This window comes from Panthera pardus, unplaced genomic scaffold, assembly GCF_024362965.1.
Source record: "Panthera pardus isolate Hobbes unplaced genomic scaffold, ASM2436296v1 HiC_scaffold_24, whole genome shotgun sequence".
NCBI lineage: Eukaryota > Metazoa > Chordata > Mammalia > Carnivora > Felidae > Panthera > Panthera pardus.
In genome coordinates, this window is record NW_026526810.1 from 92,369,119 (window position 1) to 92,393,326 (window position 24,208).

Here is a 24,208-nt window from a genome sequence, read left to right on the forward strand (position 1 = left end):
TATTTAGTATCAGATAATGCTATCTTAGAAAAAAGATAAAGCTCTTATGTATGTATTTAATATCAAATAACAGTGTCTTAGAAAAAAAACACTCAAGGATATAAACATAAAGAGCTGTTTAGCTCCAGGTAATGGGATTATGAAGCATTTTAGGTGAGATTTTCATGGTTTTCTATATTTCTCATGCATTCTACAATAAAGATATTGTTCCTGTAATCTAACTAGTTTCTTGTTTCAGTCTTTATTTTAATGTTTATTTTGAGAGAGCAAGAGAGTGTGCAGCAAGTGGGGCAGGGGCAGAGAGAGACTGCATGTGAATGGAGGAGGGTCTGGGAGAGAGGGAGAGAGAGAATCCCAAGTAGGTTCCACACCATCAGCGCAGAGCCTGACATGGGGCTCAAACCTACAAACAATGAGATCATGACCTGTGCCAAAACCAACTAAACCACCCAGGCGTCCCTCCAGTCTCTCATAAAATAATAAAAATTCAGGAAGATCAAAGGGCACAAATTTAATACACAGAAATCAGTATTCATATATTTATATATATTATACATATAACTATACATCATACTTCTGTATTTCACATATACGTGTATTATACATAGATACACGCCCATAAAATATCAATGTGTGTATGTTAGAAGACAATGAAAGAAAAGAACCCATTTACAACAGAAACTAGAGAGATAAAATATCTAGCAATATACTTAAGTGCCCAGTCATAAATGATGAACGTATTAAAACACTATTGGAGGATAAAAAAGAAAAGCTGAACAAATGGAAAAACATCAGGATCTGGGATGGGAAGATTCACTATAGAGAAGTCAACTGTCCCTAAAATAATTTCTATGAATTTAATATCAGTAGGATTTAGTCAGGGAGGGGAAGAAACCAGACAAGTTAATTTTAAATGTCATATGTAAACAACACAAATAAGCAATTCTAAAAACAGAAATATGAAGGGCCTGGACCGTTCAGATATTATATTATAAAGGCTCAATTATTAAAGCAATAGTACTGTGATATACAGAAATGAAACAGAAAGTGCAAAAATAGACCTAAATATATATTTATGAGAGTTGAGTACAAAAGGCAACATCTTGAATAATGAAAGATCCACTAATCTCAGTTGTGTTGAGATAATTATGTAGCTACCTGGCTAATATAAAGCTAAATCCATTCCTTATACCATTCACTAAGTTAAATTCCAAACATCAAAGATTTAAATGAAAAACAGAAACCATTATAACACTAAGATAATAAATACAACCACATAAATAAAGCAAAAACAATTTAATGGAGAAAGGATAGCTAAAACAATTGGACATCCACATGCAAACAAATGAAATTAGACGCTGGCTTTACACTTTCACAAGAATAACTCAAATAGATCAGAGATCTAAATGTAAAACATCCAACTATAAAACTTTTGGAAGATAACATAGAAGAAAATCTTGGTGACCTTGTATTGGGCAATGAATTTTTGGATACAACACCAAAAGCACAATCCATGAAAGAAAAAAGTGTTAGGCTGGAATTCATTATTATTAAAAACTTCTGCTTTGGGGAACATGGGTGGCTCAGTTGATTAAGTGACTTTTTCTCTTCTCAAATTTTTATTTAAATTTCAGTTAGTTAACATACAGTGCAATATTGATTTCAGGAGAATTTTTAAACAATTCATCACTTACATACAACACCCAGTGCTCATCATAAGTGCCTTCCTAATACCCATCACCCACCTAGCCCATCCCCACCTCCCTCCCTCCATCAATCTTCAGTCTGTTCGCTATCATTAAGAGTCTCTTATGGTTTGTTTCCCTCTCTCTTGTTTTTTTCCACCTCCCCGCCCATATGCTCATCTGTTTTGTTCCCTAAATTTCTCGTCTGTTGTTTGTAAATAATTTATTGTCACGTTAGCTAACATACAGCATATACAGTATAGTCTTGGCTTCGGGAGTAGATCCCAATGATTCATCAATTACATACCACACACAGTACTCATCCCAGCAAGTGCCCTCCTCAATGCCCATCAACCATTTGCCCCACCTCCCCAACCTTCCACCCCCATCAACTCTCAGTTTGCTCTCTGTATTTAACAATCTCTTATGGTTTGCCTTCCTCTCTGTAACTTATTTTTCCTTCCCTTACCCTATGTAGGATAAGGATAAGTATTAGGATACTCAAATTCTGCATGAGTGAGAACATATGATATTTGTCTTTTTCTGACTGGCTTATTTCACTTAGCATAATACCCTCCAGTTCCATCCATGTTGTTGCAAAAGGCAAGATTTCAATCTTTTTCATCACCAAGTAGTATTCCATTGTATGTATATATACCACATCTTCTTATCTATTCATCAGTTGATGGACATAGGGGCTCTTTCCAATAACCTGGCTATCAAGCACTGCTATAAACAGTGGGGTACATGTGCATCTATGCATCAGCACTACTGTAACCTTTGGATAAATTCTTAGTAGTGCTATTGCAGGGTCATACAGTAATTCTATTTTTAACTTTTTGAGGAACCTCCACAGTTTTCCAGAGCGGCTGCACCAGTCTGCATTCCCACCAAGAGTACAAGAGGGTTCCCCTTTCTCCACATCCTCCCCAGCGTCTGTTGTTTCCTGAGTTGTTAATTTTAGCCACTCTGATGTGGGGTGGTATCTCAGTGGGTTTTTGATTTGTATTTCCCTGATGAGTGAGGTTGAGCATCTTTTCATGTGTCTGTTAGCCATCTGAATATCTTCTTTGGAAAAGTGTCTATTCATGTCTTCTGCCCATTTCTTCACTGGATTATTTGTTTTTCAGGTGGAGTTTGGTAAGTTCTTTATAGATTTTTTATACTAATCCTTTATACAATACGTCATTTGCAAATATCTTCTCACATTCGTCTGTTGCCTTTTAGTTTTGTTGATTGTTTCCTTTGCAGTGCAGCTTTTTATCTTGATGGGGTCCCAGTAGTTCATTTTTGCTTTTACTTCTCTTGCCTTTGGAGACACGTCAAGTAAGAAATTGCTGTGGCTGAGGTCACAGAGGTTGTTGGCTGCTTTCTCCTCTAGGGTTTTGATGGTTTCCTGTCTCACATTAAGTCTTTCATCTATTTTATTTTTGTGTATGGTATAAGACGGTGGTCCAGTTTCATTCTTCTGCATGTTGCTGTCCAGTTCTCCCAGCACCATTTGCTAAAGAGACTGTCTTTCTTCCATTGGATACTTTTTCCTGCTTTGTCAAAGATTAGCTGGCCATACATTTGTTGGTCCATTTCTGGGTTCTCTATCCTATTCCATTGGTCTATATGTCTATTTTTATACCAATACCATACTGTCTTGATGATTACAGCTTTGTAATAGAAGCTAAAGTCCAGGATTGTGATGCCTCCTGCTTTGGTTTTCTTTTTCAATATTACTTTGGCTATTTGGGGTCTTTTGTGGTTCCATACAAATTTTAGGACTGTTTGTTCTAGTTGAGAAGAATGCTGGTGCAATTTTGATTGGGACTGAATTGAATGTGTAGACTGCTTTGGGTATACACATTATATCCAATGTGTATACCCATTATAACAATATTTGTCCTTCTAATCCATGAGCATGGAATGTTTTTTCATTTCTTTGTGTCTCCTTCAATTTTTTTTCATATGCTTTTTATAGTTTTCAGCATACATATCTTTCATCTCTTTGGTTAAGTTTATTCCTAGGTATTTCATGGTTCTTGGTGCAATTGTAAATGGGATCAATTCCTTGATATTTCTTTCTGTTGCTTCTTTATCGGTGTATAGAAATGAAACTGATTTCTGGACATTTATTTTATATCCTGCAACTTTGCTGAATTCATGTATCAGTTCTAGCAGTTTTTTGGTGCAGTCTGTTGAGTATTCCATGTAGAGTATCGTGTCATCCATGGAAAGTGAAGTTTGACTTCTTTGCCAATTTGGATGCTTTTCATTTCATTTTGTTGTCTGACTGCTTATGCTAGGACTTCCAACACTATGTCAAACAGTGGTGACAGTAGACATCCCTGTCGTGTTCCTGATCTCAGAGTGAAAGCTCTCAGTTTTTCCTCATTAAGCATGATATTAGCTGCGGGCTTTTCATGAATGGCTTCTATGATGTTTAGGTATGTTCCTTCTATCCCGACTTTCTTGAGGGTTTTTATTAAGAAAGGATGCTGTACTTTGTCAAATACTTACTCTGCATCTATTGACAGGATCATATGGTTCTTACCCTTTCTTCTATTAATGTGATGTATCAATTTGTGAATACTGAACCAACCCTATAGCCCAGGAATGAATTCCACTTGATGGTGGTGAATAATTCTTTTAATATAGTGTTGAATTCGATTTGCTAGTATCTTGTTGAGAATGTTTGCATCCACAGTCATCAGGGATATTGGCCTGTAATTCTCCTTTTTAGTGGGGTCTCTTTCTGGCTTGGGAATCAAGGTAATGGTGGCTTCATAGAATGAGTTGAGAAGCATTCCTTCTGTTTCTATTTTTTGGAACAGCTTGAGAAGAATAGGTATTAACTCTGCTTTAAATGTCTCATAGAATTTCCCTGGGAAGCCATCTGGTCCAGGACTCTTACTTGTTGGCAGATTTTTGATAACCGATTCAATTTCTTCACTGATTATGGGTCTGTTCAAATTTTCTATTTCCTCCTGTTTGAGTTCTGGTAGTGTGTGGGTGTCTAGGAATTTGTCCATTTCTTCCAGATTGTCCAGTTTGTTGGCATATAATTTTTCATAGTATTCTCTAATAATCGTTTGTATTTCTGTGGTGTTGATTGTGATCTCTCTCTCCTCTTTTATTCATGGTTTTATCTATTTGGGTCCTCTCTATTTTCTTTTTGAGAAGTCTGGCTAGGGGCTTATCAATTTTACTCTTTCAAAAAAACCAGCTCTTAGACACATCAATCTGTTCTACTGTTTTTGGATTCTATATTATCTGTTCTAATCTTTATTATTTCTCTTCTTCTGCTGGCTTTGGGCTTTTCTTTGCTGCTCTGTTTCTAGTTCCTTTAGGTGTGAGGTTAGATTCTATACTTGGGATCTTTCTTGCTTGTTGAGATAGGCCTGGATTGCAATGTATTTTCCTCTTAAGACTGTCTTTGCTGCATCCCAAAGGGTTTGGGCTATCATGTGTTCATTTGCTTCCATACATTTTTTAATTTCTTCTTTAATTTCCTGGTTGACCCATTCATTCTTTAGTAGGATGTTCTTTAATCTCGATGTATTTGGAGGCTTTCCAAAGTTTTTCTTGACATTGATTTCAAGTTTCATTGCGTTGTGAACTGAAAATATACATAAATATAAAATATCTCAATCCTTTTATATTTGTTGAGGGCTGTTTTGTGACTCAGTACACGATCTATTTTGGAAAATGCTCCATGTGCACTCGAGAAGAATGTGTACTCTACTGCTTTTGGATGAAAACTTCTGAAAATATCTGCTAAATCCGACTGCTCCAGTGTATCCTTGAAGGCCATTGTTTCCCAATTAATTTTCTGCCTACATGATCTGTCCACTACTATAAGTGGAATATTAAAGTCTTACAGTATTATTATCAATAATTACAGTATTATTGTCAATAAGTTTGCTTATGTTTGTGATTAATTGATTTATATATTCAGGTACTCCATGCTGGGGGCATAAACATTTATAATTGTTAGCTCTATTTGATGGGTAGACCCCTTAATTATTATATCATGACCTTCTTCATTTCTTTTTAAATTTTTTTTTTTTTAACGTTTTTTTTTTTATTTATTTTTGAGACAGAGAGAGACAGAGCATGAACGGGAGGAGGGGCAGAGAGAGAGGGAGACACAGAATCGGAAGCAGGCTCCAGGCTCTGAGCCATCAGCCCAGAGCCCTACGCGGGGCTCGAACTCACGGACTGCGAGATCGTGACCTGAGCCGAAGTCGGACGCTCAACCGACTGAGCCACCCAGGTGCCCCATGACCTTCTTCATTTCTTGTTACAGTCCTTAGTTTAAAATCTAGTTTGTCTGATATATGTATGGCTACCCCAGATTTCTTTTGACTTCCAGTAGCATGCTAGATGGTTCTCCATCCCCTCACTTTCAATCTGCAGGTGTCTTCAGGCCTAAAATGAGTCTCTTGTAGGCAGCATAGAGATGGGTCTTTGGTTTTTATCCATTCTGATACCCTATATATTTTGACTGGGGTATTTAGTCTATTTACATTCAGAGTGATTATTGAATAATATGGATTTGTGTCATTATCTGTAGGTTTTGTGCTTGTGGTGATGTCTCTGGTCCTTTGTAGTCTTTGCTGCTTTCCACTCACAGAGCTCCCCCTTAGGATTTCCAGCAGGGCTGATTTAGTGGTCATGAACTGCTTTAGTTTTTGTTTGTCTGGGAAAGCCTTTATTTCTTCTATTCTGAATGACAGCCTTGTTAGATAAAGGATTCTTGGCTGCATATTTTTCCTATTCAGCACATTGAATGTTTCCTGCCACTCCCTTATGGCCTGCCAAATTTCAGTAGACAGGTCTGCTACTACCCTTATGTAGGTTAAGGCCCATTTATCCCTAGCTGCTTTCAGAATTCTCTCTTATCTTTGTATTTTGCCAGTTTCATTATGATATGTCATGGTGTTCATCTGTTTTTGAATTTGAAGGGAGTTCTCAGTGCCTCCTGGACTTGGATGTCTGCTTTCTTCCCCAGATTAGGGAAGTTCTCAGCTTTAATTTGTTCAAAGAAACCCTCTGCCCTTTTCTTTCTCTCTTCTTCTTCTGGAATTCCTATATTTGAATATTATTGCATTTCATTGAATCACTTAGGTCTCTAATTCTCCCCTCATGGTCTAGTAATTTCCTATCCCTCTTTTTCTCAGCTTCATCATTTTCCACAAGCATATGACTGGCTCTGGTCTGGAGAAAGTCATGCAACCCTGAAAACTGATCTTCATTCCTAAGGCTGTTTACAAGGTAGAAACTGGTTCTCTCTGTATTTTTTGTTCCTCAGTCCATCATCCAGAGAGGTTTTTCTCATGTCAAAATACAATCCCACACTTCCACAGCCTCTCTTTCTCCTCCTTTTGTCTCTCCATCAAAGGGGTTCCCCTGTTCCATGCCTACACTGCCCGTTTTATCTCTCCCAATTTGCAAACATGCACATCTGTCCCACCAAGCTGTCTCTGTACACCCATGGAGATGTTTCTGTCATTCTGTAACATGGATTCCTGGAATTCCAAGTGTTTTGACCTCAATAATGTATTTGAGGGACAAGGGAAATTCTGGTTTCCCTACTTTTCTGCCATCTTGACTCTCCTGAATATCAAAGATCCGACTCTTGATTTCAGCTCAGGTCATAATCTCAAGGTCATGGGATTGAGCCCATGACCAAGCCCCACATGGGGCTCCATAATGGGTGTGAAGCCTGCATAAGATTCTATTTCTCCCTCTCTGTGTGTCCCTCCCCTACTCTTTCTCTCTCTCAAAAACAAACAAATAAACAAAACTCCTATTTTGCAAAAGATACTGCTGAGAGAATGAAAAATAAGCCAAGCCTGGGAGAAAATATTTGTGACAGGTCTGATAAAATATTTGTATTCATAAAACACAAAAGAACTCTTAAATGGTGTTGGGAAAACTGACAGCTACATGCAAAAGAATAAAACTGGACCATCATCTTATACCATGTACCAAAATAAATTCAAAATGGATTAAAGACTTGAATGTAAGACCTGGAATCACAGAACTCCTAGAAGAAAACATAGTCAGTAAGCTCTTTGATATCTGTCTTTTGGACTAGTCCCCTCAGGCAAAAGCAACAAAAGCTAAAACAAACAAATGGGATTAGATCAAACAAAAAAGCTTTTACACAGCAAAGAATATCATCAGCAAAAGGAAAAGACAACCTACTGAATGGAACAAAATATCTGCAAATCATACATCCAATAAGGAGCTCATATCTAAAATATATAAAAGAACTTATACAACTCAAAATCAAAAAAAAAAAAGAAAAACCCACCGGGATGCCTGGGTGGCTCAGTCGATTAAGTGTCTAATGTCAGCTCAGGTCATGATCTCACGGTTTGTGGGTTTGAGCCCTGTGTCTGGCTCTGTACTGACAGCTCAGAGCCTGGAGCCTGCTTCGGATTCTGTGTCTCCCTCTCTCTCTGCCCCTCCCCTGATGACTGACTCCCAGTCTGTCTTTCTGTCTGTCTGTCTCTCTCTCAAAAATAAACATTAAAAAAAAACCCAAATAACCCAATTTAAAAATGGGTAGTGTACTTGAGTAGACATCTTTCCAAAGAAGACCTACAATCAGGTGCATGAAAAGATGCTCAACATCACTAATGATCAGGGAAATGACAATCAAAACTACAATATCACCTCACATCTGTCAGACTGGCTATTATCAAAAAGACAACAACAACAAAAAAAAGTGCTCATGAAGATGTGGAGAAAAAGGATCCCTGTAGATTCTTGGTGGGAATGTAAATTGGTACAGCCACTATGGAGAACAGAGGCTCCTCAGAAAGTTAAAAATAGAACTACCAGGGGTGCCTGGGTGGGTCAGTGGGTTAAGCATCCAAATCTCAATTTCAGTTCAGGTCATGATCTTGCGGTTGGTGAATTCGAGCCCTGTATCAGGCTCTGTGCTGACTGCGGGGAGCCTGCTTGGGATTCTCTGTCTCCCTCTCTCTCTGTCCCTCCTCTATTTACTCTCTATGTCTCTCTCTCCTTCTCTCTAAATAAATATATAAACAACAAACGTTAAAAAAAAAAAATAGAACTACCATATGATCTAGAAATTCCACCTCTGGGTATTTATCTGAAGGAAACAAAAACACCAATCCAAAAGAATATATGTACTCCTATATTCATTGCAGCATTATTACAGTAGCCAAGATACAGACGCAATCTAAGGGTTTATGGATAGATGAATGGATTTAAAAAAATGTGACACACACACACAATGTAATATTACTCAGTCATAAAACAGAATGAAATCTTACCATTTGAGACAACATGGATGGACTTAGAGAGTATTATGCTAAGTGAAGTAAATCAGAGAAAGACAAATACCATATGATTTCACTTATATGTGGAATCTAAAAAAAAAACCAAAAGAATAAAACAGACACAAAGGGGTAGGGGTTAAAGGATGGGCAAAATAGGTGAAGGGGATTAAAAAGTACAAACTTCCAGTTGTAAAATAAAGTCATGGAAAGAGAAATTCATTGGTTTGATGAGAATCTGTGAGACCATGAGGTTCTTGATCTGTGCAAAGTATTAATGTGTAACAGCTGCCTATTCTAGGATTTCTCTTGAGGCTGGCAAGTGTCCTGAACCAGTTGCCATTTCTATCTTGCTGGTCTGACAGAGTTGGGAAGGTCCAAGCCTTAGGACCCACTTTCCTTTCTTATCCAATGTTTTCCTGCCAAAACCCTGTGGGCTGATAATTGCCTTGAGGTGGAAAACGGTTTGCATTTACAACTGTAAGTTTACTCATCCTTTTAATTTATGTAAGGTTTTTATACACAATTCTCAATTCTTTAAGACAGGACAACAGGGGCGCCTGGGTGGCTCAGTTGGTTAAGCGTCCAACTTCGGTTCAGGTCATGATCTCACAGTTTGTGAGTTCGAGCCCCGTGTCGGGCTCTGTGCTGACAGATCAGAGCCTGAAGCCTACTTCGGATTCTGTGTCTCCCTCTCTCTCTGCCCCTCCCCTGCTTGTGCTTTCTCTCTCAAAAATAAATAAACATCAAAAAAAAAAAAAAGATAGGACAACAAATTTTGGTTTTCTACTGTCATATGAGAACATTAGGCCCCACCAACACATCACTAGGTCAGGAAAATCAAGTGCTACAGCAAAAAAAATTAAGTCATGGAGACGTATTGTGTAACATGCTGACAGTAGTCAACAGTATTATAATAACTTTACATGTGACAGGTGGCAATTAGACTCATTGTTGGAATAATTTTGCAACATATAAAAATACCAAATCACCATAATGTATGCCAAAAACTAATAGGATATTATATGTCAATTATACTTCAGTAAAAAAATAAAATTAAAAATTAAAAAATAAAAAATAGAGATTCTTGGTTGTCAAAAAGCCACAAAACTCAACCAAAAGAAAACAACCCAGTTAAAATACGGGCAAAAGATCTAAATAGATACCCCACCAAAAAAAATATATACAGATGGCAAATAAGCATATTGAAACATGCTCAACATCATATGTAATTACAAAATTGCAAATTAAAACAATGAGATACCACAACAATTGGAATGGCTAAAATTTTCTAAAAAGTTGACAATACCAAATGCTGACAAGGATATGGAGCAAGAGGAACCCATTCATTCCAAGTGCTCCTACAAAATACTACAGCCACTTTGGAAGACAGACTGGCAGTTTCTTACAAAGCTAAACATAATCTTCCCATATGATCTAGAAATCATACCCCTAAGTACTTACCTAAATTAGTTGAAAACATCATCCATTTAAAAAAAGTTACACACCAACATTTACAGAAGCTTTATTCATAAATGCTGAAACTTAGAATCAACCAAGATGTCTTCAATAGGTGAATGGGTAAACAAACAGTGGTATAACTATATGATGGGATACTATTTAGTGATAAAAAGAAATGAGCCATCCAGAAGAAATGGACAGACGTTTCTCTAAAGAAGATATGCAGATGGCCAACAAACACATGAAAAGATGCTCAACATCATCATCAGAGAAATGCAAATCAAAATGACAGTGAGATATCACCTCACGTCTGTCAGAATGGCTAAAATCAAAAACACAAGAAACAACAAGTATGACAAGGACGTGGAGAAAAAGGAACCCTTGTGCACGTTGGCAGAAAAGCAAACTGGTGCAGCGACTGTTTAAAATTTAAAATAGAACTATCCTACAATCCTGTAATTACATTATTAGGTATTTAGCCAAAAGAATACAAAAACACTAGTTCAAAGGGATACATGCACCCCAATGTTTATTGCAGCATTATTTACAACAGCCAAATTATGGAAGCAGCCCAAGTGTCCATCAATAGTTGAATGGAAGAAGAGGTGATATATACATACAATGGAATATCATTCAGCCATAAAAAGAATGAAATCCTGTCATTTGCAACAACATAGACGGAGCTAGAGAGTATTATGCTAAGTGAAATTAAGTCAGAGAAAGACAGATACCATGTGATTTCACTCATAGGTGGAATTTAAGAAACAAAAAAGTAAAGTGGAAAAAAAGAGAGAAACCAAGAAACAGATGCTTAACTATAAATAACAAACTGATGGTTACCAGAGTGGGGGGGGGGGGATGGGCGAAATAGGTGATGGAGATTAAGGAGTGCACCTGTGATAAGCACCGGGTGATATATGGAATTGCTGAATCACTACATTGTACATCTGAAACTAATATAGCACTATATGTTAATTACACTGTAATTAAAATTGAAAAAAAAAGAAATGGGCCATCAGACCATGAAAAGACATGGAGGAACATTAAATACATATTGCTAAGTAAAAGTAGTCAATCTGAAAAGGCTACGTCTGTATGATTCCAACTATATGACACTCTGGAAAAGGCAAAACCACAGAGACAGTAAAAGATTAGTGGTTGGGGAGTGGAAGAGAGGGATAAATAGGTGAAGTACAGGAGACTTTTTTAGGCTAGTGAAACTATTCTGTTTGATACTGTAATGGTGAATACATGTCATTATACATTTGTCAAAACTCACAGAACTGTACAACAGAAAGCATGAATCCTAATATGAACTATGTACTTTTGTTAATGTGTCATTATTCATTCATTAACTATAACAAATGTACCACACTAATGCAAAATGTTAATGAGGGAAAATGAATACAAAGGAGAAAGGAGGTATACCAGAATTCTCTTCACTATGTGCTCACTTTTCTCTAAACCTAAAACTGCTCTAAAAAAACAAAATCTAGGTCATCCTCTAAACCTGAAAGGGTAAGAGACTGGTAGTGGTGTCTTTTACACTAGCAACCATATCTCAGAGATAATTCCTAGTGCCATAGGCAGAAATTTACAAATTGCAAAACCTAGGTTTGATTTACTAATTCTTCTTTTCACTAAAGTTGTTTGTTTTGCACAAAATTCTAAAACTGGAAAAAATGGAGAAGGACCTAAGATGATGGAATAGCAGGAGGACCCTAGGCTTGCCTCATCCCTGGAACACAGCTGGATACATATCAAATCATTGTAAATACCCAAGAAGTTGACCTGAGGACTGACAGAATAAAGTGCAAAGTGAGTGGGGGAGAAGAGCCACATCAGGGAAGGTAGAAAGTTCAGAGACATAGTTTGGGGGAGAAACAGATGGCAGGTGCTGCAGAGGGAAGGAGCTCTGGTCACGGACAGAGTTCAGACAGACAGAGACAGAGGAGCGCACAGGGGTTCACACAAGGAAAACACTTCCCCAAAACCTTTGGGAAAATGAGAGGGACTGCTTTTGTGAGCTTTTGTGACCAGTGGGGCTCAAAGACTGGAGGAGTTTTGGAGGTCCTTGGCAGGACTGATGCGGAGCCCATCAGGTGCTACAGTATTCCTGTGAATAAGGGCAGATAGCCTAGGAGCAGATGATGGGATCTGAGGATCCCCTTGGACTCAGTGCGAGAGACGGTTCCCCATTCTTGGAGCATACCTGGGAGACGTGGCAGTGCCATTCTGGGGACAAAAGAGCCAGCAGCCACCATTTCCCTTCCACGCCTCTCAGCATAGGTGCAGAGACACCTGCTGAGGGTGACTAACCGGAACACCAGCTTTTTGCTGTGCTTTCCTCCAAACTCCACAACTCCGTGCTTTGATATGACTGTCCTTCCGGGACAGACCTGCATCAGTTCCAGAGTGGCTACACCCTCCCCCAGAGGACCGGTATAGCTCCCCACCATGCCACATCCCTACAGTTTGGAGTTTTAAAACTCAGTGGCCTGGTTGGATAGACCCCAAGGTGCAATGTACCGCTAGGTGGGCAGACAGCCTAGACACAGCCAGGGATCTGAGAGATGCCTGGGACATATGAGAGGAGATTGTTCACACTTCTGGAAGGGCTTCCCAGATAGCAGTGGGCTCAAACTTCCCTCTCTAGAGATGAGAGAAGAGGCTGGCACCATATCCCTCCCCAACCCCTCAGCATAAACTAACTTCACTAAGCAGTACAGCAAGAACAGTGGCAGCCTAAACCACTTAACACCAATCCCTATCCCTCACCCCCACTGTACTCTGCTGGTGTTATTTCTTAGGTAAGTGTGCCTGAGAACCCCAGCAGTAGGCTCATCCCCCAAAGATCAGCACAAATCCCCTGCATGCACCAGGTCTACTAACCATAGAGTTTTGCAAAACTTCAACTCTAGTGGAAATAGCATCAGGTCTCATTAAACAAGGAGATTAGAGCACACCTAGTTAAAACTCGCCACACTCTGGCCAAGGTCCAAACACTTCCCTGCTGCAGGCAAGGAGAAACTCTGGGAGGACTGACCTGAGAAAAGAGCCATAAAACACAGCAGCAGAGTACTCAAGCACATACAACAGACACACATCCTGAAGCATCAGGCTCTGGACAGTATATGACAGCTTCTTCATAAAGCCATTATTCTCAGGAGCAGGAAACATAACAGGCTTTCCTAAAACACAGAATAAGAGACCTAGACAAAATGCCAGAAAAGGTCATGGCCAGGGATCTAATCGAAACAGACATAAGTAATATGCCTAATCTAGAACATAAAGCAATAATCATAAGGATACTAGTGGGGCTTGAGAAAAGCAGAAAAGACACTAGGGAATCCCTTACCACAGAGATAAAAGACCTAAAAACTAATCAGGCCAAAGTGAAAAATACAATAACTGAGATTTGAAACCAACTGGATGTAGTGACTACAAGGATAGAAGCAAAGGAATGAATAAATGATATAGAAGATAAAATTATGGAAAATAATGAAGGTAAAAAGAAGAGGAAAAGAAAAATATTAGATCATGAATGTAGACTTAGGGAACTCAGTGACTTCATAAAGTGTAATATCATTCATATCATAGGAGTCATAAAAGAAGAGAGGGAAAAGAGGGCAGAGGTTTATTTGAGGAAATGATAGCTGAAAACTTCCCTATCTGTGGAAGGTAGCAGACATCCAAATCCAGGAGGCACAGAGAACTCTCATCAAAATAAACAAAATAAATAAATAAACAGTAGGCCAACACCAAGACATATCATAGTTAAATTTGCAAGATATAGACACAAAGAAAAAACCCTAATAGCAGCAAGACAAAAGAAGTCCCTAAATTACAAGGGAAGACAAATAAGGTTAGCAACAGATCTCTCCACAGAAACTTGGCAGGCAAGAAAGGAGTGGCATTATATATTCAACATACTGAATGGGGAAAATATGCAGCCAAGAATACTCTATCCAGCAAGGCTGTCATTCAGAATAGAAAGAGAGATAAAAGGGTTTTCCAGAAAACAAAAAGTAAAGGAGTTCATAACCACTAAACCAGTCCTGCAGGAAATATTAAAGGAGACTCTCTGAGTGGAAGAGAAGACCAAGGGTGACCAAGACTAGAAAGGAAAAGAGAAAATCTCCAGAAATGAAAAAACAAGTAATAAAGTGGCACTACATTCATAACTACCCATAATCACTCTGAATGTAAATGTACTAAATGCTCCAATCAAAAGACATACAGTGTGTGAATGGAAAAACAAAAAGAAAAAAGACCCATCTATACGCTGCCTATAAGAGACTCATTTTAGACCTAAAGACACCTGCAGATCAAATGTGAGGGAATGGAGAACCATCTAGTGTCAAAAGAAAGCCAGAGTAACCATAATTATACCAGACAAACTAGATTTTAAGCCAAAGACTGTACCAGGAGATGCAGAAGGGTACTATATCATAATAATGGGGTCAATCCAACAAGAAGAGCTAACAATTGTAAATATTTATACCCCCAACTTGATAGCACCCAAATATATTAATCGATTAATAACAAACATAAGGAAACTCATTGAAAATAATATAGTAATAGTAGGGGACTTTAACACTGCACTTGTATCAATGGACAGATCATCTAAGCAGAAAATCAACAAGGAAACAATGACTTTGAATGACACACTGGACCAGATGGACTTAACAGATATGTTCAGAACATTTCATCCTAAAATAGCAGAATACACATTCTTTTCAAGGGCACATGAGACCTTCTCCATAACAGATCACATACTAGGTCACAAATCACATACTAGGCCTCAACAAGTACAAAAAGATTGAGATGAGATGATACCATGCATATTTTCCTATCACAATGCTATGAAATGTGAAGTCAATCACAAGAAAAAATTTAGAAAGTCCACAAATATATGGAGACTAAAGAATATCCCACTAAAGAATGAATGTGTCAACCAGGAAATTAGAAAGAAAATAAAAAATACGTGGAAACATATGAAAATTAAAACAGGATGGTCCTAAAACCTTGGGATACAGCAAAAGTTGTCATAAGAGAGAAGTATATATATAGCAATACAGGCCTACCTCAACAAGCAAGAAAAATCAACCACACCTAAAGGAGCTAGAAAAAGGACAACAAATGAAGCCTAAAGCCAGCAGAAGGGAAATAATAAAGCTTACAGCAGAAATAAATGATATAGAAACAACAACAAAAAAAACCCCCAGCAGAATAGATCAATGAAACCAGGAGATGATTTTTTGAAAAAATTAATAAAACTGATAATCCCCTAGCCATACTTATCAAAAAGAAAGAGAAAGGACCCAAATAAATAAAATCATGAATGAGACAGGTCACAGATATATAAACAATTGTGAGAGAATATTATGAAAAATCATATGCCAACAAATTGAGCAATGTGGAAGAAATGGATAAATTCCAAAAAACATATAAACTACCAACTGAAACAGGAAGAAATAGAAAATTTGAACAGACTGATAACCAGCAATGAAATTGAATCAGTAATCAAAAATCTCCCAACAAAGAATGGTCCAGAGCCAGATTTGTTCTTGGGCAAATTCTACCAAATATTTAAAGAAGAGTTAATATCTATTCTTCTCAAACTATTTCAAAAAATAGAAAAGGAAGGAAAATATCCAAACTCATTCTATAAGGCCAGCATTACCCTGATACCAAAACCAAAGACCCCACTAAAAAAGACAACTACAAACCAATATTCCTGATGAACATGAATGCAAAAATTCTCAATAAATACTAGCAAGTTGAACCCAACAGTACATTAAAAGAATAATTCAGCATGATCAAGTGGGATTTATTCCTGGGCTACAAGAGTAGCTTGCAAATCAATCAATGTGAAACACCTAATAAAAGGAAGGATAAGAACCATATGATCTTCTCAATAGATGCAGAAAAAGCATACATCAAAATACAGTATCCATTCTTTTTTTTTTAATGTTTATTTTTGAGAGAGGGAGAGAGAGAGAAAGAAAGAGAGCGCACATAAGTGGGGGAGGGGGAGGGGGGGATACAGAGGATCTGAAGCAAGCTCTGTGCTGACAGCAGTGAGTCCAAACAGCATCCATTCTTGATAAAAACCCTCAACAAAGTGGGATAGTGGGAATATACCTCACCATCATAAAGGTCATATATGAAAGACCCACAGCTATTACCTTCAATGGGGAAACACTGAGAGCTTTTACTGTACGGTCAGGAACAAGGGAGGGATGTCCACTTTCATCACTGTAATTTAACCTAGTATTGGAAGTCTTAAGCCTTAGCAATCAGACAACATAATGAAATAAAAGGCATCCATATTGGTAAGGAAGAAGTCAAACTTTTGCTATTTACAGACAACATGATACTCTATGTATAAAACCCAAATGACTGATACACAAAATCAGTAAAGTTGCAGGATACAAAATCAACATATAGAAACTGCCTGCATTTCTATACACCAATAATGAAGCATCAGAAAGAGAAATCAAGGAATTGATCCCATTTACAATTGTACCAAAACAATAAGACACCTAGTAATAAGCCTAACCAAAAAGGTAAAAGACCTGTGCTCTGAAAACTATAGAACACTTATGAAAGAAACTGAAGAGTACACAAATGGAAAAACATTCCATGCTCATGGATTAGAAGAACAAATATTGTTAAAATGTCTATACTACCCAAAGCAACCTACACACTTAATGCAACTGCTATCAAAATACCTCAGGCATTTTTCACAGAGCTAAAACAAACAATCCTAAAATTTGTATGGAACCACAAAAGACCTTGAATAGCCAAACCAGTCCTAAAAAGTAAAGCAAAGCTGGAAACATCACAGTTCCAGACTTCAAGCTATATTACAAAGCTGTAGTCATCAAGACAGTATGGTACTGGCACAAAAACAGATGCATAGAACAGAAAACCCATAAATGGACCCATAACTATATGGTCAACTAATCTTTGACAAAGCAGGAAAAAAATATCCAATGGAAAAAAGTCTCTTCAACAAATGGTGTTGAGAAAACTAGAGAGCAACATGCAGAAAAATGAAACTGGACCACTTTTCATATACCATACACAAAAATAAATTCAAAATGGATGAAAGACCTAAATGTGAGACAGGAAACTATCAAAATCCTAAAGGAGAACACAGCTAACAACCTCTTTGACCTTGGCCAGAGCAACTTCTTACTAGACATGTCACTGGAGGCAAGGGAAACAAAAGAAACATGAACTATCGGGACTTCATCAAGATTAAAAGCTTCTGCACAGTGAAGGAAAACAATCAACAAAACTAAAAGGCAGCCTACGGAATGGGAGATATTTGTAAATGACAAATCTGATAAAGGGTTAGTATTCAAAATCTATAAAGAAATTATCAAACTCAATACCCCAAAATAAATAATCCAGTTAAGAAATGGGCAGAAGACATGAATAGACATTTTTCCAAAGAAGACACACAGATGGCCAATAGACACATGAAATGATGCTCAACATCACTCATCACCAGGGAAATGCAAATCAAAAGTATAATGAGTGGGGTGCCTGGGTGGCTCAGTCAGTTAAGTGCCTGGCTTCAACTCAGGTCATCATCTCATGGTTCACGAGTTTGAGCCCTGCATCAGGCTCTGTGCTGTCAGCACAGATCCTGGAGCCTGTTTTGGATTCTGTGTCTCCCCCTCTCTCTGTCCCTACCCCACTCGTGCTGTTCCTCTCTGTCTCTCAAAACGAAATATTAAAAAAAAAAAAAAAACTACAATGAGATATCACTTCACACCTGTCAGAATGGCTAAAAACAATACACAAAACAGCAAATGTTGGCAAGGATGTGGAGAGAGGGGAACCCTCTTAGATTGTTGATGGGAATGCAAACTGGTGCAGCCACTCTGGAAAACAGTATGGAAGTTCCTTAAAAAGTTAAAAATAGATCTACCCTACAACCCAGCAATTGCACTAATAGGTATTTACCTAGAGGATACAAAAATACAGATTTGAAGTGGCACATGCACCCGATGTTTAGAGCAGCACTAAGGACAATAGCTAAATTATGGAAAGAGCCCAAACGTCCATCAACTGATGAATGGATAAAGAAAATGTAGTATATACACACAATGGAATATTATTCAGCCATCAAAAAGAATGAAATCTTGCCATTTCCAACAACATGGATGGAGCCAAATATCCTATGTATTAACTAACTAGAATTTAAATTAAAAACTTGAAAATAAATAAAATCAGTTAAGTGTTTTTTAAAAATCTTGAAACTGGGGCACCTGGGTGGCTCAGTCAGTTAAGTGTCCAGCTTCGGCTCAGGTCATGATCTCACGGTTTGTGAGTTCGAGCCCCATGTCATGCTCTGTGCTGATAGCTCGGAGCCTGGAGCCTTCTTTGGATTCTGTGTCTCCCTCTCTCTGTGCCCCTCCCCCACTCATGCTCTGTCTCTCTCTCAATAATAAATAAACATTAAAAAAATTTTTTTTTAAATCTTGAAACCAAAAAAATAATAAATAAAATTGGAAAAATATTTTAAAAATAAATAAAAAATAAATAAATGAAAAACCAAAAGCTATTCATTTTTTTAAAGGGGTAAATTCCTTTGTAGCAATGGCATAAAGGAAACCACAGTAAAGCGTATCATCTACAAGTCAAAAGAGAAAAGATAAATTTGCACAGATAATTCTTTAAAAAGGAAATTCACAAGGTAAATGACAAACTTGGGGTAGGAAAGATAGTTTGTTTCCCTCATATAAAGTATCTAGAAGTTAATAAGAATAAAGTTCAAACATGATAGAAAAATGGGCAAAAGATACCAAACAGCAGTTCATTTCAATGAACAGTACGTAACTGCAAAAGAGTACAGGAGGGAGAAACTCTTGCCAGACACTGGGTATTTCAAACCGGTGGTTTTAGCACATAAAAGTAGGATGACAGAATGAAAGGCGTTTTTTTCCCTCATGGTTATTTGGAAGGTGCAGCTATGATATGGCACACGATTTAACACAGTCCTTCAACATTCTAAATATCACTACTGAAAATTTTTGTAAAATACTATATTTCACAAGTCATTTTTCTTACATTTTAAATTAAAATGAGGACATTACCTCTTTACAATTCTTCTTTCTTGAAATTTATTTTTCCCCCTCAGTTTCTTCTTCCCATAAGTGTTGGTCTTGTGTAGGATGCTCCCTGGATAACTTGTATGTTGACAACACCTAGACCTGTACTCCCCAAGGGCTCAAATCCCCACAGCTGCCTACTCTAGACTCAGGTCTGATGTGCATTCCCTTGTTAAAATAGATTCCTCTTCCCCTGTAAACCTGTCCTTCCTTGCCTACTTCAGATGTTGATCAGAAAGGATTTGGGATAGAGTGAGATTGGAAAGACAGAAAAGAAGAGATTAGGGATTAACTAGAGTTTGTAGTTTTATGATTGTAAGCAAATTAACTTTTACTAAATCCAGTTAATTTCACCTCCTAAGCATTAAAAAGAAAATCCCCTCTTTGCTATCTTTATTTTATCTCCCTAGATTACATAATGGACACACAATGGTTTCTATGCGTGCTTGGACTTCACAAATCTGTCTCACACTCACCAGAAAAAGCTTCCAAGTACTATTCTGATCACATCACTTATCTGCCTAAAATCCTCTGTTGAGCAATCAGGTGTTGAGGTGGTCAGTTAGGACAATGAGCCAAACTTAACAATCAAGCCTTTATTTACCTACTGTGATAGCAAGAGCCAGAGGCCAAAAGAGAGGCACCAGCTCCACAATGTTCCATTCCTTGCCCCACTGACCATGGGTTGGCATTAGGCCAGAGTCATATGGGTGTAGTTCAGGTGCAGGGAGGCATTGCATTCCCAGGGGCCCCAAACAAATGGCTCCTGACTCTTTATGGACTCCGGGGCTCAGGAGAAAGAAAGGGGGAGGAGCCAGAAGTGGAATGGTACTAAGTGGAGAAACGTGTCTCAAGCAAAGACCCTTGATAAGGTCTTAGTGGAAGCACCTAGGAGGTGCCTCAGCCAAGGTCCCTGATAATGAGGCCTTCGAATAGAGACACTTGGGCTAAAAATACAGGTGTACCCATGAGCATGTCTGGCCTCAGGGACTGGAACTGTGAGGTGCTTGGTAGTTAGACCTTAACTTTCTCTAGAAAACTGCAATGCAGTGGGCATGCACCAAGTCTGGTGTGGGCAGGACACCTTCCCCCATGAGGCCTACCAGACAAAGCCTGTAAATGCCTGTTGTCAGGCCTGATAGATGACACAAAGATTCTGGCCTGGAGCTGAACTCCTAACTCTTCAGTGGCTACCCCAAAAGCCACAACTTCTTTACATGGTAAACACATATCTCTTCATCTGACCCCATACCTACTTTTCTGCTCTCATGTCCTGCGTCACATTTCATACTCCAGTAAAAACTGCCCCCCTCCAAACTATTCTAACCTCTATGCATTTGCTCACAGTGTCCCCTGATCTCCCCACCTTCTGTTTCTTCACCAAGCAAACCTTCACTTATCCTTTAAGAATCATCCCAAGTGCTACATCCATCAGGAAGCCTTCTTAACAAATATCCACCCTCATTCTAGACACAAGTAACCATTCTCTATGCTGTGGATCCTTAAGCCTTATGCATCAAACTTCTATTTTACTTACTACATAATATTTTCTGTTTATGTATCTAACAAAACACTAAATTCCTAGAGAACAGAAGTCATATATTTTTCTATTATGTATCCCCAATGCCTACTGAGTATCAGGTACATAGCAGAAACATGGGGAATCATCTATTTGTGGAATTAGTATTCTATGAATCAGCATTAGCACAGCACTAGGAATAGGACACTCCTACAGCAGGATTGAATGACACAAGCGGCATGGGGTAACCAGTTCCCAGCATCGACAGCCTCTCCACACTAAGGCCCAATTGTTTTAAAACCACTTTGTCAGCAGGTTGTCCAACATGGGCCTGCTGCTCCAGGATTTGCTATCAAACTTGTCAAAGACAATCTTAAATCTTAGTATTGCCTCCCTAACCCTCAAAGAATCTTCTTTCTCTGTCTCTTCACCCTCTCATATCTGGGTCAAAGATTGTCATCAGGTATCCACTGTAAAAATGGCAGAAACTAGGGAGCTTCTTGAGAACAAGCATCATATCTATTAAAACTAGGACTTTGCTAAGCTTTTTATGACCCCCACCCTGAAGACACCGTTCTCTAGGGGGGAAGTCTCTGCACAGCCTAGCAGCTCTTAGGAATTCCTCTTCAAAAGGCCATTGTTCACCCTCTACAACTGGCTTCTTGGTCTACAGGCCTTAGACTCCATGGTTGTCAGTGAGTTCTGAGAACTTTTCATTAATATATAATTAGTACTGGAACATTTAAAAGTATCCATTTGCAAAGTGATAACCACAACCTTCCACCTTTAAGTTTTGTGTCTTGTCGTTTAACTTTCACCCAATTTTTATGGGAATCCAGTCAGAGAGAAGAAAGAGGGGAGCCAAGCAGAAAACAAACACACTCAGTGTCAGCAAAGGTCTTAGTGGCGAAGAGTCCAAGCTCAATATTAAACTGGAAAAGTCCACGTTAACTTGTGTCCCTAATGAAGTTGTAGTTTCCAGCTGTCACCAAAGAGAGTATCAGACTTCATTCAGGAGACTGCACAAATGGACTCCACATAGGCCTAAACCCCAGGTCTAAAGACTCCATGCCATAGAAGTTAAATTTAGATTCACTCTCTCTCTCAGTAAACACTACAATGTGTGTTGAGACTATCTGCACAGTTTCTGTACCTACTGACCAGGCACAGAGCTACAGACTCCAGAAAAATCAGGCTGGGGTCAGAAGCATGCCAGACATTTTAAAACTCCTAGTGAGAACAGCAAAGACAAACTTCTTACCTGGTAAAATCCTTACTTCACAGGTACATTCAAAAGCAAAAGCAATACTATGACCATGTGGTCCTGCTGTGCCCTCTTCTACTTTTATACAAAGATGTATCTGTATCCTTTGCCAGTCAAGAAATTTTAGATCCTCTATGTAGGAAGACAGACCAGTAATTTGTGTGAAATTAATGCCTATGAATATAATGTTAAAACCCTAAAATATTTTAATGGGTTGTGGTTTTCTAAAATGAAATCAAGAGATTGTTAACAATAAGTGAATGAGTACCCCCTATACTTACAAGAGAACATGAGCAATGATGGCATTCACGTCAAACAAGGTATCAGTAGGGAATTCTCTCAGTAAGATGTTGCCCCTATAAAAAAATTTTAAAAAAGCATTACAGAAATATTACCCTGGAACTCATTTTTCTTGTCTTTCTAATACAGTAGGTTGTAAGTTCTTTGATGTTAAGAGCCTGGGTGTTATCCATTATCCCATTCACCTATCAGCGTGCTGACGGTAAAATATGCACAAATATTTATTGAATATACGTTCAATAAATATGTTGACTTGGAAGAGTGTAGGCCCAGAACTTGGCAAAAAAACTAGGAAAACACATGAGTCTCAACACAGCTTCCTACCAACCTCCTTGTCACATACACACAGATTCCCTAAATGGGCTGGGAAGGAGACAAATAGGAGAGACAAACAAGTGTCCTCAGCAATTGGTCTGAGGAGACAGTATCTGTCCTCACTTCTTAGGCCAAATCCCAAGAGTTTGACAAAAAGATTTTGAGAAACTTCAGAGAGACTAGCAGACCAAAGTGGAGAGGAATCTGTAACTGGGACATTGGCAGATGTCTCAAAATACCTTTCTTTCACACCCAAATATGGACCTGACAGATCTACTCAAAACACTAACTTTGTTAAATGCTTACTTTCCAGGCACTTATAGTAGTAGTTTACATAAGAATTCTCATGTAATATTCAAAACAAGTCTGTGAGGTAGCTGTTATACCTATTTTAACTAATTTTATAGCTAAAGAAGCTAAAGTTCAGATAACAAATCTAGGACTTAGACCTTTTGCTAAACTTCATATAATCCCCCATGCATACAACTTTATCCTGGCTTAGTGATATTTTATATATTTTAATATTCTAGAAGTATAGCTTTAATTTGGCTATCACACTCAAAAACAGTTTACCTGAATAAATACACTTTCATCAAATCCTTTTCTTTTCCACAGTATCTTGATGTTTCTTCTTTGACACAATTAACCTTTAAAAGATTATATTTAAGGTTTAGAGTATATATCAAAAGGTCAAGTTTCTTGGTTATGGAAACAAGAAGGAAAATTAAACAGTAAAATCTGTCTCCAGGTCAAATTAAAAAAATTTTTTTTTAATGTTTATTTTTGAGAGAGAGCGAGAGCGAGCACGAGTGGGGGAGGGGCAGAGAGAGCGGGAGACAGACTCTGAAGGAAGCTCCAGACGTTGAGTTGTCAGCACAGAGTCCAATGCAGGGCTTGAACTTGTGAACTGTGCAATCATGGCCTGAGCCGAAGTCAGATGCTTAACCAACTGAGCCACCCAGGATCCCCTCACATTTTTTATTTTACTTTTCTTTCTGATTTGTATCCTATAATCGCTCATTTATTCAAGTGGGTTACCTCAGAGAAACTGTTTCTATACCTAAGAGTTATATTTAATTATACTTCAGAGTTTAAATTTAATTCAATCTTATGGAACAAGTACAAGGTAACCAGGTAGAAAAGGAAAGAAACCATTTAGGCAGGACAAAAAATCATGAGCAAAAGCCAAGAAGCAGAAGTAAGTGGTAAGTTGAGAGCATGAAAGCATC

The 24,208-nt window shown here is 38.2% G+C and overlaps 1 protein-coding gene across 5 annotated transcripts in view; it reads right to left on the reverse strand.

The window, feature by feature from the left end:
• TXNDC16 (thioredoxin domain containing 16) overlaps positions 1-24,208 on the reverse strand; it is a 136,557-nt gene that overhangs the window by 95,978 nt on the left and 16,371 nt on the right. For 4 of the 5 annotated variants that reach the window (XM_019451808.2, XM_019451805.2, XM_019451807.2 and 1 more), the window contains exons 5-6: positions 23,553-23,626; positions 22,646-22,720 (exon numbers count right to left, since the gene is read on the reverse strand). The exons of the other annotated variant lie outside the window; for it this stretch is intronic. In XM_019451808.2, the coding sequence (XP_019307353.1) occupies positions 22,646-22,720; positions 23,553-23,626 (149 nt within the window). The remainder of the gene's footprint in view (positions 1-22,645; positions 22,721-23,552; positions 23,627-24,208) is intronic. 5 annotated transcript variants of the gene reach the window in all.